At 39.2% G+C, this 23383-nt stretch overlaps 1 protein-coding gene across 6 annotated transcripts in view; it reads left to right on the forward strand.

The window, feature by feature from the left end:
• Positions 1-23383, forward strand: part of LOC121911388 (stromal membrane-associated protein 1-like) — a 112580-nt gene that overhangs the window by 66476 nt on the left and 22721 nt on the right. For 5 of the 6 annotated variants that reach the window (XM_042432796.1, XM_042432797.1, XM_042432799.1 and 2 more), the window contains 2 exons: positions 7916-7979; positions 19431-19552. In XM_042432796.1, the coding sequence (XP_042288730.1) occupies positions 7916-7979; positions 19431-19552 (186 nt within the window). The remainder of the gene's footprint in view (positions 1-7915; positions 7980-19430; positions 19553-23383) is intronic. The other variant, XM_042432798.1, reaches the window with a different exon arrangement.

Genomic DNA, 23383 nt, shown 5'->3' on the forward strand with positions numbered 1-23383 from the left:
GCCCACCCCCCACCCCCACACCCCCGGGGCTGACCTCCATATCCTCCCCTTCCTCTTCGGTGAACTCTCTAGTTCTCCTCTTCTTTCTTCTTCCTCCCTCCACTGCAGCTGTCTGTCTTTGGCCTCACTGGCTCATCCATTCAGTGGCACTTTTATTATTCTCTTTTATGTTGTTAATAAGGCAGCTGTCAGCCACAAGAAGACAATCCACTCCCTGCAGCGCTACCATGACCATTAATGTACTAACTGCTCCCACCATAGCAGCTACCACAACTACCAGTAAAAGCCCATATTCAAAGAATCACCAAATCTCAATGGTAGATTCAGCATTATGTATATTACAGTTCCACAGTGCTAACTTCATCACTATAAATAGTAAAGTCCTAGTCCTAGTTACTGTTTTCAACAGATATGGGGTCTGTTTGTGCGTGGAAGTTCATTGTTGACCTTTTAATGTGAATCATCTGTGCAGGAATGTTGTTTGACTGTGACTTAGCTTAACACCGAACAAAAAAACAGCATGGTAGAAGCTAGAATTATGGAAATTATTGGTAAATAGGAACAATATGACAAAATATTCTCAATTCAGAGTTTGCTTACTAGCCTTTGTGGAGCTTTCAACTGCATCTAACAGGTCTATATCAGCCAATGGAACAGGCTCAGGTGTCACCACTTGACCTAAGTGTGGAACAACGGTCATGTGTTAACAAGTGGTTGTATGTGGATGGGAGGCTGTAACCCCTGTCTCGGTTCAGAGATGGTCTTTGGAGGCTGATGTGAATGTTCTCCTTGATCTTTCTAATCAATGCTGTGACTGTTTTTTGTCAAAGCTCCCAAAAAGCTGGTCAGTGGACCTTGAATTGAGATTATTTCAAGAAAGCTGTTCTTATTCACCAATTTAAGGGTGAGTTATTCATTAGTCTCTTTTCAGGTGTTGGGAGAGTTCTACTGCATATTAGGGGTGTGCCCAAATCCAAATATGTTATTTGGCAAAGCACAAATAGTAGGCTTTTTACAAACATTTATTTCGTGCAAATATTTTAAAAATGATTTGTTTTTGGGAAGAAAAACAACCCATGTCAAATACTAGCGTGCAGGTCGGTTACATCGCTATCTCAATCTCTCTCCTCTGTTCTGCTGTCTCAACATCTACCTGCTACATGAAGCACATTTCCTTATTTGGACATAACTCTCAGAGTTGGGGATGTTCCCCAGAGATAAAGCTGAGCTACTGACACGCAAAGTTCTCTCAAGGGACTCTCCATAACCTGTTGTTCCCTCTCTCCTTTCCACAAAGTTAAGTTGTAAAAAATAGGCAATAAATGAAAAACAGCAAGAATCACCTTTGAAGCTCTTGCCTACATGTTACACACTGTGCTGTCTCTGTGTTATGGGTGCATAGACAGGAAGAGGTCTGTCTGTACCATTGCAATGACCAAAGTTTTATCTCAGTAGTCAGCGCAGTCGTCTATGATCTGGGAGTCTGGTTCCAGACCCGATGTAGTGACCTCCTTTGTAAGATAGTTTATTCATAAACATTTATTTTAACACACTAATATCCTAAAATTAAAAGTGTAATTAAAAACAAAAACAGGATTTTTACGCCCATTTCCACTTTTATCTAAATACAAATACAAATATAAATAATTTTGCTGCCTCAACAAATATAGATACAAATACAAATAATGGGCCCTCTGCATATCCCTACTGCATATATGCAAAAGAGTTGTATAAAGCCTTTAGTGTCTCCAGAGAGAGATGTGTGAAATCTGATAAATCAACCTCTGTAGCTGCTTTTCATCTCTGCTGGAAGCTAGCAGCTCCAGACTACATTAGCCGCTACTAGTATAACACATCAGAATCGAATATGAGTCAAGTTGCATTATGGGTAATGTAGGTATCAGATTTTGACAACGATTTTCAATCCTTTTCTTAAAAACTGTCCATCCATCGACAGCGTTATAGATTGCAATGCTAAATCAATTGAGAACTCTTCCTATTGGTCATTTTTAGTTTCATTGACTTGCTTGACATAGATGGAAAAAACAGCAAAGTAGCTACAACTGGATATGTTTAGTATCTGTTGTACTGATGGATTTAGTGCAGTGGACACGTACGTTGTCCTGAATTTATCAAGACACCTGGTAAAAATGGAGCAAGTGTTGAGTTTGCATTAACAGCAAACTAACAACAGCAAATTAAAACGGAAGACGATCATAACACAGAGAGGTTCCTCACTAAACATGAAGAAATTTAGTTATAAAACCAGGAACATTTAGAAACAAAGGTCTCTATAATAAGCATGTCTCAAATAAAAGCCTGTGTATTTTAAATAAAATCTTTGAAAGATAGATAAAACTGTCTTGGAATTGAAGGTGTGGCTAGCACTGCTGCAGCTTCTGCCACCTCTGCTGCTGGTATAGACTTACTTGTCAGCCGCACTGTCTGCAGCCGTCTGTCTTATGTCTCCCTCAATCATCCTCATGTTTATTCTTCCTCATGCTCTCATTCGTCCTCTATTTCCTGTCCCTCTTGTATCCGTCCTCTGTATTTTTCCTCTCCCCGACGCCCACTCGCTCTCCCCGCTAACCAATTTGCAGCCCTCATCTCCCGCTCCTCTCCCTCCACACTATTTGTTTTTCCTCTCCCTCTTTTAGTGTTGTTTGCACTTTGTTTGTTCCATCGCCCCGCTCTGCCTCTCCTCGGAGAATAAGACGTCTGTTTCATCTGCCTCGTACGTGTGAAGGAGGACAGTGGAATGCTGTGTTGCGTAAGGATGTTGAGTACAGTCTCAATGGGTTGCCAGCTTCCATAAAGAGCGGGAGCTGCAGGTGTTTGTGTATGTGTGCGTGTCTGTGTGTGAGTTTTGTGGGTACCGGGTTTCATCATTTGGTGCAGTGGTAGCTGGTGATGCAGTGCTCGATTTAGCATTGTGCTCCTGTAACATTGTCATTGGACTCCCTATGGAGAGTGCTGCATTGATCTTGAAAAAGATAAATATAGATAAGATTTTTTATTCCATGCATTCTTCTTCTTTGTCAACGCTACCTGCACCTACATTCCACACAATGCAATTTGACCACAGACAGTTCAGTGGGAGATTCAGGTGTGTTATGCTAGTAGCGACTAATGGAGCCTGGAGTACCCCCAGATTTGTTTCATTTTCAAATTTGTAGTCTTCAGCCTCAAAAGACTTTATACTAAATATTTATACTTTTTTCACATAATAATAATAATATAATTTACCCACGGCTACAAACCAACCAGTAGGAATACAGCATTAAATGATGCAGAACTGCATGATACAACATCGTGCATGTTTTTTAAAAAGTTTTTAAAAAGTCATGTGGCTATAGCTTATCAGTTATGATAAGCTTATTGTTTACAGTTAGGCACTGCAGATGGATGATGCAAGTTGATGATGTGTCCTCCCTTGGATTTTTTTTTTCAAAATTGCCCCGTAGCCCCATGATTAAGAAGGCATTTATCACATGGTCTGATATGCATCAAAACCGATATCAAACATACAGACACAGATTGCAACCGAGATTTTATTAGACCTATCCTGCGCAGTGTGTGATGCAATGAACCTGCAAGATCTTTGTTACTGCACAGACCCCTGGGCCACTGTGACACCCCGCTATATGAGTGCTATTTGTATAATTCAAAATATAATGAACGTCACATTAAAGTAGCGCACATGTAATAATACTTTATTTGTACGGCACTTTTCTTAACATAATTGCCAAGTGCTCAAGCAAAGAACGTGAGACACGGTAATAAGTTTATACAGTGAAAAATAAAACCAGATCAAATTAAATAAATATTATATAAATAAATCAAACAGCATAATGTGTAGAGATATAAATTTATACAAGTCCATTAAAAGACGAGTACATTTAGCTGATGAAAATAGAGAAGTAGTGGTGCAGGTTGTGAACTGTAGTCATTCCACAGTTTAGTTATAGCAGATGCACTCTCACCCAATCTTGATTTAGGAAGAGTTCTTTTCTGCAGACCTTCCTGTGCTGTCTTGTGCCTATGAGTTTAGTAGGTCAGAGATATAGCTTGGAGCCAATCCATTTAATGCTAAGCAGTAAGCAGCATTTTTGAAGCAACTGGAAGCTAATGAAGGCATATTATGATTGGGGTAATGTGTTCTCTTCTCTTAAAGCCGAGCAGCTGCATTTTGGACCCAACTGCAGACTTTCAGCATGTTGTTTTTTTTTTACTGTGTGTTAAATATAGAGCAATACAACAATAAAGACGGGATGAAATGAAAGCATAAACAGCTTCCTCCAGGTCAGCAGCTGACAGAAATGGTTTGATTTTAGAGATACTTCTCTAAGACTGATAACCCTTGAACTCAGTATTTACTGTGAAGTTCAGATTTGACAAAGCAAAGTGCAGACCTGTGGAAGTGTAAGTAAATGAAGTTCTTTATCCAGCTGTTTCAAAATTTAAGCTCTTTACCTGTAGATTTTGACAGATTTTTTTGAGATTACATTCACTGTTTTGTGTCATATTTATTGAAGATATCTCTTAAAGATCATCTGTTGTTTCAGACTGAGTTGGGGGATGATTCCTGTCTGAGAAACATGCCCTTTTAAATTTCACTATGAAAAGCACATTATGTGCTCATTATTTTATTGTTATTCACCGGCCCTGACAGCAGCCTTCTTTCATGTATTTTGACCTGTTGTTGTGCAGGTGCCGGAGGTGGTAGAGATCTACAAAAACTAAATGTCATGCCATAGTGTGCATGTTCAGTCTGCTGTTTTTGCTTTTAAGATGTCAGCCTGTGCTGTCCTCTTAATATAAGCAGCAAGCTGAAGTAAAAATTCCAGATACACAAGCTGCTGTCTGCTTTCAAACTGCTGCTTATCTGCTCATCAAGCACTTTTTATAATAGCATTATCTCATGCTTTGATGTAATTAGGATGCCACAGGTACCCGGGGGATCTTAGGTCCAGTTTCTTGTACTTAATGAATATTTATATACAGTATTACCATTTCTGGCAGCTTGCTTCCCCGTCTTGATTATTCTAGTCCCTTGGTGTTTGTTTCCGAGTTGACTGTCACATGAATTAATACATTTTTCAAAAAAAAACAACAACAACTGATGAACTCATGGTTTTTGTAATATTAGGTGTTGAGTCTTTGTCATAGTGATTATTGTATGATAAAAGAAGAAAAATGGGATTCACTGTCACTTGTCTTGGCTTCAGCAGAAGCCGTCGTGTACATCAGGGTTGAACTTACAGCAGACTTTGCCCCCGTTCAGACATTCAGCGTGACAGATGTCAGCACATGTGTTTGTCTGGCGTGTATTCTGATGATAGTGATCTGATGTGACAGCAGTCATCAGAGGGGTTTGCTCAGTGGTTTTTCATTCAAACTGGCATGCATCACCATCAACTGAGGACTCTATTCACCTGTTGGATGGGGGGGGTTGGTTATTGATTTGTAGCCTCCCCTCCAATTCCACTTTTTCTCTCTCTCTTCAAACAGAACTGACCCTGACAGCCAATCACAGTCTGTCGCTGGCTGTCTGTCAGTTGCATCATTCAGTGTCACCCCAGATAACTAATTACATGGGATGTCCATTCCTCAATAACCAGTTTGGAAGCAGGCAAATCCAACATGTCTGTCAGAGTTTAGAGATGGATTTTGGCAGCACGTCTGTTGAAATCCTTCTGAACATACAACGGGGAACTTAAGCGTTTTATGCACAGTGATATTTCTTTCTTTCTTCTCTGTCCCACAGCAGCTGTGTGGGATGTTGCATTGAAAGGCTTTTTAATCTGAATTTTGTGTGCGAGAGTCTGAAATGTCTGAAATCAAATGGACATGCTACAACAATTTTTTTTTTTTTCTTGTTGCACTTTACATGCCAACACTCTTAATGGAGGTGTGCGCTTTTCTGTGGAGGATTTTTCAGATTAGTGTTTGACAAATACGAGAGCTTTTTCTTCTTCGGTTTTGTTTTGTTTTCAGGATTTGTAGGCAGCATTTTGCATTTATTCTAGTGCTTTATCCTCCTATCCAGGAGAGAGAGGGAGAGGGAGGGAGGGAGGGAGGGGTATAAATCTTGCTGTGGACATGGCAGTTATATGTTATCTGCCTTAACCTTTAGGCAACGGATGCCTTGACCAATGAGTTTGGTTTAGGATCAAACATATATGTATTTTGCATTTGTATTGTATCAGCTGCAAGATTTTTAGAAGACAACTTTTAGATTTATAGCTTTTCATGACAGTTTTATTTTCCCCAAAAACTTTTTTTGCTGTGACAAGCAGCTCGATAGCTTGCTGTCTGTTGGTTCCCCACACTTTGTAGACCACAGTTTTCATCTTAGGAGGCTGAAATTTGGCATGAAAGTCATGTGTGTGTGTGAAGGTGTGTGTTTGTGTTCATGCCAATTGGCTAAAAGAGGGCGTGGCAATGAGAGTGGCTTATTGCAAAAAGGCAAATAACTTCCAAATGTATTCACAGACTTGCAAGAGATTTTGTGGAAAGGTTGGTCGTGAGCAGAAGGACAGCTGATTAACTGTTCATGCCAACTGGCAGTGGGAGTGGCAACACTGTAGCAACTTTCTATCTATGAGGCTGAAATTTGTGGTGCAGGTAAAGTGTTGGTGAGGTTGTGTGTGTGTGAATGCATGAACTCGTGGATGCATGTGCATACATGATCGCAGCTATTGCGAATTTGCACTTTTTCTTGTTTCAGTAAGTACAAAAAATCTCTAAACCAGCACTGAAGAATCTCATGCAACACAATGCATTGCTTTGAAAAGAGTACCACTGGGGTTATTGAACAGTTAAATTGATTGAATCTTGTAGTTTAATAGCACAAAAACCGCAACAAGGTCACAGGTTCAGTTTTTGTATCATATAGGCAAAGACACCGTGGTTTTATTAGTGCTTTCCCTATCATTCCTGTTATTATAGACTCCTGTATAGCTGCACTTCACTGTCGGTCAATAGAAATGCACAGCACAGACCAACCTTTTGCTGCTGTACATAAACGACCAAAGCCTTGCTGCAGTCCCAACACACATCAATTCGCAGCCAATGCATTCTTGATTAGGCATGGACACTGTAATTGTTTTCATTGCCTTGGATTGGAACGACATTGAATCTAATGTGGTCCATCGATCTTTTGTTGGGGGGAAATTGGGTTTGTTGCCAGCGTTGTAGATCTCTTGTGGCCCACGTGTTAGCCTTTTATACTCTCTCTCCCTCACTACGTTTTTCTCTCCAATCTCACTTTATATCTATCTATCTATCCCCCTTCCTCCCTTCTTCATTCCTGTCCCATCTTTGTCATTTCATCTCTTCCTCTCTCTCTCTCTCTCTCTCTATCTATTTCTTTCTGCTTTTTTTTTCTCCCTTGCTTTCCTCCTTCCTCATAGAACGTTTTCAAAGGATTTTCTTTCCACACTTTTGCTGGTGCATTGCTCTTTTGTTGTTTGTTTTTCATGTGTTACCGCCACCAATTGTTGATTAGTGGAATCATACAGAAATGTCAGCAGGGTTGTGTGACATTAATGCCTTCATTCATAGAACAAGAGATACAAATAAAAACAAGGGCCTGGTCATTAAAACGTTGCTCCATAGAGCCACTGCTGATCAGAAAATCCACAGGGTACCTGATAAATTAATATCTATATTTATCATCTGTAACTGTGCCAAGGCAGGAACCTTCATCATTATGGCTAGTGGGCTAGTTTTTAATAAAGGTCAGTATTGGTTTGCTGTATAAAAACTTTAATTGGCAGGTCAAATCATTGTATATAACTGCCCGTCTCTATAATAATGTGAAATTAAGAACACATCAATGTGAGCTGAGGTAAATTGGACATTATACTAAATAATTTCCTCTCACCTTTCTCTTTGTCTGTCTTTTTCTCAGCAGTCAGAGTGCAGAGCCAGTCCCAAGAAAGGCACAGAGGCGGCCGTGGACCTGCTGGGCCTTGGTAAGACATGCGCAACCCTCTACCAACTTACAATATAATAACTTGTCAAACTGTATTTAAATGTCTGCCTAATGTGTCAGATATGTAAATGAAAGCAGTTATGCCGGGTGATGTAATCACATTTTAAAATTGATATTGTAATTATTTCAGGTTAAATAACGTCTGACATTATCAGGGGAAAAGTTGAATGCTGCCAGGCTTTATTTAAGTCATGAACAGAGACCTTTTGTTACGTTTGATGACTTATTATATCATCTGGCAGTGAATACATCATTAGTGGCTTCAGACCGCCATGCCTGACATTACTGTGAGCAGACTACAGTTAAATCTACCCAACAGTCCAGTCACGTAATGGAATATCTAAGTATGATTTGAGGTGTATTTCAAAAAGGGAAAGAATTTTGTTCTGGGGGAATTGGGGAATATCTGTGAATTATATAAATGAATCATTTTACTGGAACCTAGCAGGATATTATATTTTACACTCAGTATCACTCATTTTAGTAGAAGCTATACTAATTGGTAGAAAAATCAAGTGCAACAAATTAGTTATGAAACATCTCATGGGATTTTACTGGGTCTTTGTTGGGATATTTGTCTTCAGCTGATTAGTCATAAATCAAAGCAGTGAGAGAGCTGGCGAGGACAATTAAACTCTAATAGGTCTATTATTATGATTCTAACAAGATGTTAGTTTACAGATAGTTGTTTGCTAGCTAAACTGTTATAGTGTTGTTCTTATTCTGGCATTTTTTGGCAGTTATCAAATTCAGATGCATTACAACCACCCTCTGAACTGGAGTGGGGCTGACTCTGATTTGCTTCTATCAGATTTTTTATCTGACCAACGGATGTGACTAAGTGTAAATGAGAATGTTATAAATCTTGTCTGGATTGTATCGGAATATGCCTTAGAGATGGTGCAAATGGACTGACCGTCAGAGACATGATTTTGTGTTTAATTGACCCTTTGAACCTGGTTGAGCTTTTTTGTGTCAAAGGTCACCCTCCTCCTTCTTAGTCACAACTCAGCAGTGTTAATTTTGTCAACAAAAATTACCAAAAATATGAATTTATGACCTTTATTCACAATGAAAACAAGACTGAGGGCCATCTTGTAATCATCAATAAGTGCAAAGTGGTAGGTCTGTCACACATGAACAGTGTGGGTGTCTCCTAGCACACCTGCTATTTTGTTTCATATCAGAGCAGCAGCACCTTGTTGTCTGTATGTGTGCGGAGCATCACGACATGAACACACAGAACAACAAACCTATAGCCACAGGCTGTTTGCGTGGGTTTTATAGTACAATGATGATAGGAAAAAACATATTGGTGAAGCTGCTTATTTAGGTTTTAATTCCACTTTATTTGACGTTATAAATGGTCACAATGTGTTATACCTGATGTGACAGCAGCGTTTACACTGTGATGCATTGATGAAATAAAACATGAGTTACCACTTTTGCTAAAAATAAAGTTGGCAATGAGGCAATGATGCATAGGATTGATGAGCCTTGGTAATCCCACATAATCAGGCAGAATACGGTGTTTAACCGACCAGTCTGATGTGTGCAGAGGTGTGTGTGTGGTGAGGCTTGTGTGGTGAATGTGCTCTGGTACAGCACTTCTCAGAGGCTGCAGATTTATCAACATATCAGTCCTGCTGCCTTCAGATGCTGCAGGTATGTAATGAATTGACGGAGCTTTTCATACAGTATAAAGCAGCTGTGGACAACAGATACTGTAAAAAATAAACCATTTTATATATTCATTTATAGATAAATGCAGACTGCTTCACCGGTGTTCCTACTGTGACCACATTAGACTTCATTTTTTGATGTCAATTTTAAACATATCTACTGAATGGAGAATTTTTAGTTAAAATACCCTCACTGACCACTTTATTAGGTACACCTGTACAATCTAGTGCAATTATATGGCAGTTCACTGTGTTTACCTTCATTAAACCACCTGAAAATGACACCAGGCTGGTACAGAATAACCACACACACCTCTACACACATCAGACCGGTTGGTTATAACTCGATATTCTGCCTGTTCATGAGAGAGACATCGTTTTTTTAGGATTCATCATAGCCTCTTTTCCAACTTTCATTTTAGCTGAAGTAGCTATTCTTGAAATACATTGCGTGCAAGCGCTGTTGTGTAAAATGAATTATTAAACTATGTGACCATGTACGAGGTGAGATACATGAGAATTGTGACTGAAATAGCGCAGGTCTGATGCAATCATAGAAACGGCTTTACCAAATTTCTTTATTTTTATTTCTATTATTATAGTATTGTGACTAACTGATGAAAAAACTGCTCCGTCTGTGTTTTGGTGCAAATTTGTGGTAATTTGTGTTGCTGCATGCTGTGATGCTCTGAACCATCCAGACATTTCCTGAAGTAAAGTTTTCTGTTTGTTGAGCTGTCTTCATGCTTAACTGTGGTTGGCACAAGTGTTTCAGAGCTATGAGAGCAGTGATGTGACTGGCTGAAAGAGTATTTAATAATCACCACACCTGCTGATCTCTATTCACCTTCATCCAGCCCTTTTGCACGTTGCGCTGCTGCACATACATGAACCAAAATACATTACAAATATATTCATTTAGAGGCAGAACTGATCGTGTCTCATTTATCTACTGCATGCATGCATTTTAATAGGATTTCAGCTTTATTGAAAAACATAACAGAGTCGCTGGAACGATAGAAAGCACCAAGGATATGGCATTCAACAAAGGTCACAAGCTGTATTCAAACCTGTGACATTTTGAGTACATGACATGTGCCTTGGCCCGCTAACCACCAGAATATTGCCCCGTGCTCGTTGACCCGAATCCTTAGTGAAAAAACAAAGCAGAAAAAGGGAAGAGGTGGGTTGAGGGTTTTCACCATAAATTGCATAAAGGTGATTGCATAAATATGCAATCACCTGGTGTTGTTCCAGTGCAAGGCTGTGTTGTGTTAGATGCTAGCCGAGGGTAAGCTGCACCGACAGAAGAAAGAGATGGTGGACACAGCATTGATCAAAAATTCCCGACCACAGCATGGAAGAGTGAGAGTGGATGCCCCGCTATAAATAACCAATGCTACGCACCTTGCAGCCATGTCGAGTGGATGAGATTTCACACATAATCAATAAGTCAAATACGTGGCAGTATGCCTTCAGCACTCACATCCCCCTTCATTCCTCCATCCATCCCTCTGTGTCTCTGGTTACCTCACTCTGCAGCCGTCAAACAGACACTTTCTCCCTTTGCTGCTGTGTCTGTGTGTATGTGTGTGTTCTTCTGTCAGTTTCTTTGTTCAGTTTAATTCAGTTTAGCAGGCTGTGTTGGAATAAAAGTACAAACAACATGGTGAGATGATCCAGATAAGCATTTCTACATGAAATTTCTGTTAGTCCTTGCACCCAAAAATCTGGCCAGTATTAACTTTTCATTAAATATCTAATGTGAGCCAGTTTCATGTAGGTTTCTTTTGACTACAGCAATACAAAATTTCATATTTGATGTATTTATTTCAGGTTGTGTTGGATACTGTAGGTTTGGTGTCCCATAAGCATAAATGCTGTTACAAAGATGTTCCGTTCGTCTCTCCAGAGACTACCAAATCAATTTTAAAAACTTTTACTGATGGATCAATACATTTTCTGTTTCTGCCTGTCTCTCACTGCTACCTCCTTCCCTCTCTGCTGTAATAGTCCTGATACACTGAATTGACACTGGTTTCCAGAGAGGTGCAGAATAAACAGGATCCTATCTTCATGTTGTCTCCTCAAATCTTACTCCAGCAGCAGTGTTCACAGTCAGACCTGGCAGCACGACTGTCCTTGTTTTGGTCCCAGCTGTATTTCTAGTAGAAATGTTAAGACCTCACTTGTTTTAGTAGTTTTAATTTGTGAGAAACATACATTTTGTTGTTGTTAACAGGGATGGAGCAGGCAGGCAGTTCCAATTTAATTAGAGTTTTTCGCTCAGTTGTTGTTTTTCATCCGTTAAATGTTAGATCACATTGTTCCTAAATGCATGATCAAACATATTGATTTTTTGACAAACATCTCCAGCCTCTTTACTCCAGAGAGAGAGCGAGAGAAAGGTGTATTGTGTAGCTCCTCTGAGACATGCATCACACTATGTAAATGTGATCAGAATATTTCATGTCAGTCTCATGTTTAAGTGCGTGTGTCACTTTCAGGTAAAAGTCACAACAGAAATCTTACCAGGTCGTACCTTCAGCATGGCACAAGTCTGAACTGAACGCTGAAAGTTACAGAGCAATTCATTGCATGTCCTGTTCTACCTTCTAAGATTTCTGTTAGATGTCAGATGTTTCACTAAAAATGAGTTTTTCCCCTCACTGATTCAAAAAAAGGACCAAAATAAATGGCCAAACTCCAACTTAACCAAAATAATAATCAGACCAGCTGGGTCCCTCTATCAGGTTTCAATTTGCATCCATGCCAAGTGCATGAACAGCAGAATTCTCTTTCTAATAAATGATGATGTCATGAAAAAAATGATAAGGGAAATAACTACTCAGTATCGGGTCATTAATTAAGACTTTAATGGCAAAATAAGTTCCCTCATGGGATTCCTTTCCAACTCACCGCTTTTCTCCATCAGTAAGTGACACAACTCCTTCTCGTGGGCCGGATTCCAAATATCTTGCAAGCATTTTGTCCCATTCTGTAACTGTCATCTCATGTCTGAATAAAGCTGAATGAATGTATGACAAAAAACTATTAGATAGATGAATCCAGCAATGTTACACATTTCATGCATGACAAAGACTTCAGTGTAAATATGGGAGAAGATGTATGAAGCAAGGTCCTCCAAAACCATGAAGATCAATATCAAGTTAAAAAAAACATACAACAGACTGAAGGGACTATTGCCAGGCTTCTGTCTGATCCAACTTTGTATTAACATACTTAAACTGTGTGCAAATGATCCACCATTGCTGTCCAGTGGCTTGATTGCAGGCAACATCGACATTTGGTTACATAACTTGTGGAAATGCAGGTTGTTTTTCCATAGCATGGACTCCTTCTGAAAAAAACATAAATAATATTTGGCAGAGGTTTCATCAAAACACCATCAGACCATAACGACTAGATTTTTATGTGCACCATTTCTTATTAATGCACATTCGGGAGCACTGCAAAAAGCAGAAGGTGGTTTCTTACTTCCTTTATCACCTGTAAACAAACATACTGTAGCATTAGCAGGTCATTATGTGTCCATTTTCCACACTTCCCTCTCTATAATGACTCTTCCTGCCAGCAGTTAATGGCTGCAGTCACCAACTGGGCCTGTGTTCCCTTTTCTGGACTCTCCTGTTCCCAGAGCCACTCACAGGGGAGCGGGCAACCTTCATTTCATGCCCTAGTTGTGACTTGTGTTTTGTTGGGGGGAAAAGTGGGCTGAATTAACATATCTTTTGGTTTATGGCTGTATCAATACTTCAAAGACCAATAACCAATGAATTTTTATCATGGACAGGATGGAAAAGCATTTTGACCACTGGGACAACTCTCAGTAGAAACCATGGATAATAATCATAGAACACGTTCACATATATTTGTGTGAAATGTTTGAATTAGTGTGACCAATTAGAATCAGTTCAGAGTTGAATCAGCTCAGTTATTTTACCCCTTGTGGTGATAGTCAAATCCTGAATGTGACAGTCTCCCACTGCTCAATGAGGCTGCTGTATTCATTGCGTTGTCACTTGGAAATTGTGTGTGTGTGTGTGTGTGTGTTCGGGATGATTATAAAAGACACCCCCAGCCTGAACTATTGGTCTGTTTCCATGGTGAAGTTGAGAGTGCTCTCAAGAAGCGGCCCCATCCCATAATAAAGGGATGGTGGGCACATTGCCCGACATGGCAGTGATGATGATGATGATGATGGGCCCTTTTCTCCCTCCGGCTCATTTCCATGGCGATGGGTGAATGAGTTTTTGGTAAGAGGGGGGGATTAGAGTGATAGGAGGGTAATTTATGCACATGAAATCCTATTTTTCTCTTTTTCCAGTTCAATATGTTACAATGTGACTCACACCTGTCATTCTTGTCAGTCCCTTAAAGAGCTAATCATAATCATCACAGCCTTTATTCTGTGAGCACTTTTTAACAGCAATTTACAAAGTGATTTTACAATCAAAATAAAAGCCAAGCTCATAAATGACATGAAGACATCACAGGATGGATGGAGGGAAAAAATCAATAGTTTAAATATTGGGATGGAGGACGCCACAGTCAAAGTAATTCTTGGAAAATGAGTTTTATTAAGTGGTTTAAAAGGATGTCGAGTGGTCTTTCTCGCCGTCTCACAGTAAATGATTTTCGTTGTACCCTGCTGTCTGGCTAAAGGAGCTCAGTCCTGTTCACACTTTAAAAGGGCTAAATTATGGATGTTTCATCACTGTGGTTATATAAATGACCTCCACTGCTCGCTCGCTCTCAAACACACAGTTTACTCCCTTTTCCCTTTCACTTACTACACCTCCCCTCCCCCTCTCTGCCCCTCCCTCACGGTCTTCCTCTCTGTGTGTCTCATACAGTATGACTGTACATTGTGTACTGGGGGTTTCTTTTTCAGCCCCATGGGAACAGATTTCTCTCTCAGGACAACACAGTCTTTCCATAATGATGCTGTACTTTAAACAACCTAAGGATCAGCTTGAATATTACCATATTTTTAATTTAGCTCTCGTGTTAGGTGAAGAAAAGACAATTTACCCATCAGAGATGACAAGAGGCTTAAATTTGACTTTGGCTGCTAAAGTTTTCCTCTGTCTTCTTGGGCAGTAAGCTTCAAATAAGAATGGTAACAAGAGATTCACCATTTAGGCTGCAGTTTACAGTATTCTAAAGGACTAGTTGAACTTTTCCTGGAAATCTGATTATTTTCTGTCTTTTAGCCTAGTTCAAGTACACACTTTTGTTTGTATATTTTGAAGTAATGTCTAGTGTTCATTTGCACATATTCATTAGTTATTATAGTTATTGTGTTTTGGCATCCATCATGTGTAATAAGGATTTAGCCAGCTATCATATATATTTAATTCATGTGTTATTCAGTTAGGTTTGTTCAGGTCAGTGTGCTCAGTTCTGTTGCAGTTCAGTTTCAGTATTTTGCATTCAGCTTTGTTTTGCTGTTGTTTTCTATTATGGGCCTAATTTAATTAATATTTACTTCTGCATTGTACTTTCTCATTTTTTGGGTAAACAAACCCACATTTTTATGCCTTCAGATTAAACAAACGAGATCATGTTAATTGGTGAGCTCAGTGGCATATTTTTGACTTTTGTAGAGAGCCAGACTCACTGTTTCTTCTTGCTAACCATGTCCTGACCCCATCTCTGAGGTACTGTGTACTTAATGCACAGACATGAGTGGTATTCATCTCCTTCATGTCACTCTCAGAAAGAAAGTGAACAAGAGTGTTTCCCAGAATGTTAAACTATTCCTTCAACTTTAAAAATCACCATAATATTTACTGATGATTTATGATTTACCATGGGTAAACCATAAGGGGAACAAGCACTTAAATGAACAAACAGCAGTTTAAGACTAAAATTTACTAAATTTAACTTGTGAAGATTAAAAAAAGAACATAAGCTCTGTTTTACAAATCAAGAGGTAGATAAACAGAGGTTAGACTTGTTTTACCTACACAAAATCACTGATTACTAGTTATTCACAGACTGGAATATAAATGTAAAAATGATGATGTTTTTGTCTCGGGTGCCATTAATTTGAGCAGTCCAGTGTCATGTCATTTTCTGTGATTCGGAAAGTTAAAGGTGCAGTGTGTAGAATTTAGTGGCATCTAGTGGAACAGACTTGGCATAAATGGAATAAAATATTCATAAGTCTGTTTTAATTAGTGTATATTAACCTGAAAATAAGAATCGTTGTGTTTTCATTACCTTAGAATGAGCCCTTTATATCTACATAGAGAGCAGGTCGTCTTCCACAGAGTCCGCCATGTTGCACCGCGATGTTTCTACAGTAGCCCAGAACGGACAAACCAAACATTGACTCTATAGAGGGCCTTTCAGGTTTTTCGTGAGTTTCACAGCCATAGTAGGTTCTCCTACATGTTTGGAAGGGGAGGGGCATTCAGTTTGTTGCAATCTGCAACTTTGCCGCTATATGCCACTAAATCCTACACACTGCACCTTTAACATCTGACTTATTCACCGCAGACATTTGAACTCGTCAGAGCAGGAAACAAACAGCTTAGCTTATTAACAATAATGATGGCTCTGTTCCATCTAGATGCACCATGTCAGAGAGTCAGCATACACCGGGGGCCTGCATCTAGTACGCCTCAATGGACTGCAGCCAAGGGCTTAACTTTGGGTTGAACATCTCTACCCATGTAAGGGGGGCAGGAGACATGCCCCCCTAGGACATTTTTTTGCAAATAGGCTGTTAAATGGCTGTTCCACATTAATTTTAAGGGGAAGAGACATATCAAAACAACATGCTCTACATATCCAAACTAGTGCAGTTGAATAGCATAAAATCACTCACTTTGTATAAAAGCACCAAATTTGTAACGTATCAGTTTGTTGTTCCAGTATAAGCAAAATGGATATTTATCACTTCCTGAACATATCTTCAGATATTTGGTAGGTATACCACAGTTTAACTGTACTTAATCCCTATTATTCTGTGATCGTTACTGCAGCATTGTTGGCTGTCAAGACCCTGGCAGCTGTCAAACACTCAGTTACTTTGCACTGTTTTGTATCCATGTAAAAAACAATCTCAAAGCCTTAAAGATTTGATCAACTGTATTGACATGGCAACTACACAAGCCTAGTAAGCACAACATTCATTAGGCTACATTACAACACAATACATTTCATTATGATTCAAATTAACATACAGGATGGTAGACTGGAATGAACAGGCTTCCAATTATAGGTCAGTCCCTCTCCAAAGACAGACTCAGTGACAGGTCAGCATGATGGAACTTTCCCTTAACCATCAAAGATTAATATTAGAGTGACATCTCATACAGTGAGTGAGAGTGACATTGGGGGATCTAGCAAGAGATGCCACTTTTCCTTCAAAATGTGACCTCAAATGATTTCAGTCCCCTGCTACAGACATGACAAGAAACCTTGCGTTACATACAAAATAACTATCTATAAAATAACTGCAAATGCATTTCTAATTTTAAACCACATTTGACTGATAAATAAATGAATAAAAAAAATCACATTTAGGTAACTTTCCTGACTGTTTGGATTTGTGTTTTCATAACTGTGTCCTTGCCAGAGCGTTTATGTTCTCACCTGCTCATCTGAAACACCCCTGCCTGCCGGACCGCTGCCCTCACCCCGTCTCTCACTGTGAGGAAACCACAAACTAGAAAAAAACAGCCACAGCATTTTAACTTTTTGACCTCATTACCTGGTCACCTGTGCCTCCTTCCCCTCTCTGGTCACCCTGCCTGCCCCGCTGCTACATTCACCTTCTTGGATCTGATGAAATATAAGATACAACTTAGAAATAAGAACCACAGCAGTAGCATACTTCCTGTTGGGAAGAGATTTTTCTCTTTATGTTGCTGATCAACCAACAGCTTAGAATTGTTAGTTGGTCTTTTGTCGCTCTTCTTTTCATTTTGTATGCCGGCTTGCTATTTCTCACACCTGCAGTTCCTGCTGCTGGGAGGATGGGTTGGGTGCAAACCAAGTCTCACTTGCAGCACTTAGAGCTGTTGGTTTTCTAGTGTCATTCTGGCACTAGAAAACCACCTAACACTGTCTCTTGGCTTGTCAAATTCACCTACAGTTTTTTTCTGCTGTGGCCACTGTGCACAGTGTTCTAACTTGTTGGACACAAAGTACTTTACACATCCACATACTGGTAAAAAAAATACTCCATTAAATCCTTCATTAACTGCAACAGCACACATGTTGTCGATATGCTGAAATGTCACTGTGGTCTGGTTTATGTCGGACAAAGAAAAAGAGCTTCAAAGATTTGCACATCTGAACAAAGAACTGCAATCCCTGCACAAAACATAGATTATGCTATTGCTCGACATTATACACAGGCTAACCACGGCTCTGCAGCATCATTAAAGTTCTGGGGAACATAAAAAAATTTCACCCTCTCCTAGAGAGGGAGACATCATCAACTCACTGCTCCACAGAGAGCCCTGTTGGATTCACACTCTGAACACAGTGGAGCCCTTTGGCATAAATGAAGAATTGAATTTGTCATGTTTCCTCTAATTTGTCACACTTGACAGATGTTTGTACTTGTACTTTTTGTGCTTTTATCTTTTCTTTCTGACATGGTGTTAGGGTTGTGGCACTTGGACACCGACTATGGCAACTCCCACCCTTTGATTCATTATCCAATAGACTTGTAACCCTGTTCATCCAATTATCCAATGACATTTGTTCACCTGTTCTAGGTTGACTATATATGTTATTTGCCTCATATCTTTGTCCACTTTGACTCTGATGAAGGCACAGTAGTGTTGAAACGTTAGTCCGTTTGCACAATTAAAAGGCTGTGAATTAATTGGTCCGCTTTTTCTTCTGGAAGTTTGCTGTCCTCGAGCTAAGGAGCACTCGATTCAGCTGCATTTAGCTGGAAGATGCACAGAGAACCCTGTTTCAACATGCTGAAAAGCTTTTCAAAGCTTTTTTTTAAACTTTATGACAGACAGAAAGTGCCTTTTTAGAGTTTTACAATATTAGAATCCTGTTAATCCAACTGAACTTTAATGAAAACGCCCCAAATTAAACCAGCACTGTGTCACAATGTCAAATATACTATGTGTGCAAATACAGGCAATTAATTAGTAAGAAATATTCTGAGGGCAAAAAGTGGAGCATAAATGATGTAATTTCTCAACTTCTGAACGAGTGTAGTCATCAGAATTCTCTTGAGGATGTTTCCATTAACAAGCGTGGTAATTGTAAATTAAACTGTGCGGGCGTTTTGGAAATATGTGTGAATACATTATAATAAATGCAGTTTGCATGTGTTTGTACTGTAAAGGTCATATTTTATAATTTCTCTTTGTGTCAGTTCTTCACTTTTACTGTTTTTCTGTGTATTAATCTGCTTTTATATCTCTCATTAATTCTCTCTCTCACTCTTTGAATTTATCTGACACTGTGTCTGTCAGTCACAAAATGTACAGAAGGTTATTTACAACATTTGAATGTATAGCTCAAGAGCACATAAATAATCACCTGCCAACTTAGAAAAAGGATTACAGAGATTATAGCAGGTGTCATAAATATGCAAAATTTACAACATCTCTTTAAATTGAATGAAACTCCTATTTGATTTCCTTGGTGAAGGAAATAAATATACAGATGATGAGTTCAAGAATAAAAGTCAGGAAATACCAGAGTTTTCAGCAATAATAAAACATTCTCTCTCTCAGATGCTCCAGAAGCCGGTGGGAAGGGCTCAGGCAGTGCTGCACCAATCAGCGATGAACTGGACATCTTTGGACCAATGGTCTCCAACCCTCTCCCCTCCTCCAACAACACACAGCAGGCTCAGGTAACACACACAAACACACACACAGGCTGTCATCATCTGCTTATCACTGCAGGCAGGCTGCAACACAGGGAGTCTGTAGAGACTCCTGTGATGTAAACACACACACACACACATGGACATATTCACAGACACTCCAGATACACACACTCCGAGGATCATATCAAAGCAAACTGTCATAGATTCTCCTTTATTAAATTAATTTGACCCACGTCCTTTTAAGAGAGAGAGTAGGTCTAAAGTATCTGACAGAGAGAGGAAGATTTGTGAACTGTACAGTCAAGCAGCCGGGAGACATAGAACTCTAGTAATAACAGTAATACTTGTATTACATTTTTAGAATATAGTTATATTGTAATTCACTGTTATTTGTCTGGTATAACTTTAAGATTAGATAAGAAATAAAAAATATTTAAGTTTAAAAAAAAAAGTTGTTTAAATGTAATGCAGCTGACCAAATATCACACAAGTAAACAGTGTGTGGAAATATGCAGAAGGATGACTTTCGCATACACTCACCAGCCACTTTATTAGGAACACCTGTGCAATCTCATGCAATCCAATACAACAGCTCTGCCATAAATTCTACATTTATGAAGCTTATACATTTTCAGTTTTTGTTGACATTGTCGGAAAGGTGATAATTCTACTTTCCCCCTCATGTATATTGATGGAGTGGACAAAATATTAGGAACACTTTTCAATATAATGAAATCCAGTACAGCACCACCACCCACTACGACCTCAATAATAAACATAAAGTAGAATTATCATCTTTCTGACAATGTGAACAAAAACTGAATATGTATAAGCTTCATAAATGTAGAATTTATGGCAGAGCTGTTGTATTGGATTATATCAGATTGCACAGGTGTTCTTAGTGAAGTGGCCACTGAGTGTATGTTCATGTTAAAGAGAGATAAATGTTTTTGTGTATATTTGCTTTTATAAAATGAAAACAAGAGAAGAGAAGGAAAGATTGACAAAGAATGAAGCTAAACAAGGACAGGAAAAGAATAATGAAAAAAGAAAAATGAGAATAACTGAGGGAGAGAGAGAATAAAATGGTGCGAGCTAGGCCTGAAAGATGAATGGATTTTATATCAAAATTGTGATTTAAACATGCAGTTGACAAATTGCAAAGACAGTGATATTAATTATATCTTGCGATACTAAGAATAACATCTTAACAATCTGTAACAGGTAAGTAAGTATTAGTCAACACACTTTAACACAACCACAGTTTGACTTCCACGGTCACAGCTGAGCGACGCTGAAAGCTGCGCCGCTGCTATGTAGCACTTTCTTAGCAGGTCGAGTTAAATACAAATCCAAACACTCAGAGAAGCAACTTTGTTTATATAGTATGTTATTAGGACTAAGTAAAAACACTTATCATGAAAACAGAATTTAACAATTTTTAAAGTGATCCAATCTCAAATATTTGAGGGGGCACGTGCCGTCATTATCAGGAAGGTAGCTTACAGCTAGCTCATTAGTAGGTGGTTGTAAATGACTAACAGCTGTTGGAAAGTCAACCGTATTCAGAATCTCCTACACTTTTGAATATATTGTTTAGTACAGATAATTACTTTTATACTTATTATCTTAATACTGTAGCTCTAACTGTGGGCCTCAGCTAGCTTAGCTAAACTAACGTTAGCGTAGTGTAACGATATGTATTTGTTTCCAAACTACTTGATACAAGGCTGGGTTTGTGTGTGATCCACCCTGACAGGTTTAGCAGTTGTTTGTTGACTATGCTAGTTGGGTTGTTATTAGCTAACTACATGGTTAAACATCACTCACCAAAAGCAAGTTATTATTACCATAAATAGACAATTACAGTATGTAGTTGCTTTTCAGTGCCAGCACTACATCTGAAAATATTTTTTAATGTCAAGTATATAATATACTGTATAATATATTTCTTAATGTGAGTTAATTTGGGCAATTTTTCACTTATAAATTGACTTTTCTCTGATTGGTTTGAAAAAAAAAACAGCTAGAAAAGCAAGGGAAAAAAATTCTCACATCATTCAGCTCTTGCGAAAGTATTTTGCCACATTTTTGAGAAAATATTGAGGTCAGGGGTGATGATTGAGGACAAAGTGGAGTAAAAGAAAGTGACAGAAGCTGATGGAGAGGAGCGGAGATGGAGCTGAGTGTATCCAGTGAGTCTCTGTGACCATTACGGATGGTCTTTTCAGGGTAAACAAAGCAGAACAGGGTGTTGGTATGAATGAGAAGAGAGAGAAACACTGGAAGAACAAAAACAAAAAAGAAGACATGATGATGCACTTGACTGTATTTTCCTCACTCAGTTTTCCTTCCTTCCTCTCTCACTCCTTCACTGACTAGTTTCAGGGTGACGAGTGAGGTCAGTTGAATTAAGCATTTTCAAGAAGCAGCGTTGACTTTGAAATGCTGTTGTGGTCCCTCAAGTGTGGCCTTTGACCTGCAGCTCAGCTGGAAATGAGGACACATACATTCATACAGACACACACACACACACACATATATAAATATACATTCACCAGCCACTTCATTAGGAACACCTGTGCAATCTAATGCAATCCAATTCAACAGCTCTGCCATAAATTCTACATTTATGAAGCTTATACATACATTTACATGTTCTTAATATTTTCTCCAATCCATCCACACTTTTCAATATAATGCACTCCAGTACACCACCAGCACCCACTATTACCTCAATAATAAACATAAAGTAGAATTATCACCTTTCTGACAATGTCAACAAATACTGAAAATGTATAAGCTTTATAAAAGTAGAAATTATGGCAGAACTGTTGTATTGGATTGCATCTGATTGCACAGGTGTTCCTAATGAAGTGGCTGGTGAGTGTATGTACTCTTTTTGTTTGAGACACATACACTCAGAAGATACATGCATGCATTCCTACAGCAGGTGGTGGAATCAATATAATACATACAGAAAACACACAGGTGACATTATATGCATTCAAATTCATTCTTTCACTCTCTGACCTGTTCTCAGGTTTCAGATTGTGTATTTCACTCTATCACATACGCACACACACACATCTCCAAGCCTCCTGGGACTAGACCAGGCAGTGACTCGCTGGAGACCCAGGCATGAAGAACAATTACAGGCTGCTCTAACTGCAAGCTCCCCCTCTGCCACTACCAGCCTCATACTTACCCTCTAATCTCCCCTCTGCGTTCACCTCGTCTGTGACTCCATCTACTCTATTCCATCTGCAGCTCTGTGTCTACCTCACACCTCCTCTCATCTCCATATCCATTACTCCTAAAGTCTCCTCCTTTTTCTCTTCTCTGTTAAGCCCCAGAGTGGCTACTGGTGATACAAGGTAACATTAAACATGCAGTCCTCCTTTTGGCCAGTCAGTTGGAGCGTGTCAATGACAGTAGGTTCTGACCTGTAGATGAAGCACCGATTGTTTAAAAATGAACTTGTCAGCCAAATTTATTCATTTTCTGCAGGGTTTGTGACTGATCTCACCAGAAAGTGTCATAGTAAGCTTGGTGACTGGTGCAGTGGCTACCAGTGGTTGTGGCATTTTTGTTCATGGCAAAATGGATATTGGTTTTCCTTCTCATTATGCAGAACAGGGTTACATAAATTTGGATGGTGTGACACACTAATAGCTTCTTCCATTTTGGACCCTCTGGTTCTCTGTTTCCGCAAAGGTCAACACAATCAAGTTTTTGGACCGACTCCTCTCCCAGACAGAGAATATCCAATCATAGCTTAGCAACCATAATTAGGCACAAGTTTAGGCACAGGCGGAGTAGCTCGAGCAGCAAGTTAGCAGAGCAGCAGTGTCT

Source organism: Thunnus maccoyii, chromosome 14, assembly GCF_910596095.1.
Source record: "Thunnus maccoyii chromosome 14, fThuMac1.1, whole genome shotgun sequence".
In the NCBI taxonomy this organism is placed as follows: Eukaryota; Metazoa; Chordata; class Actinopteri; order Scombriformes; family Scombridae; genus Thunnus; species Thunnus maccoyii.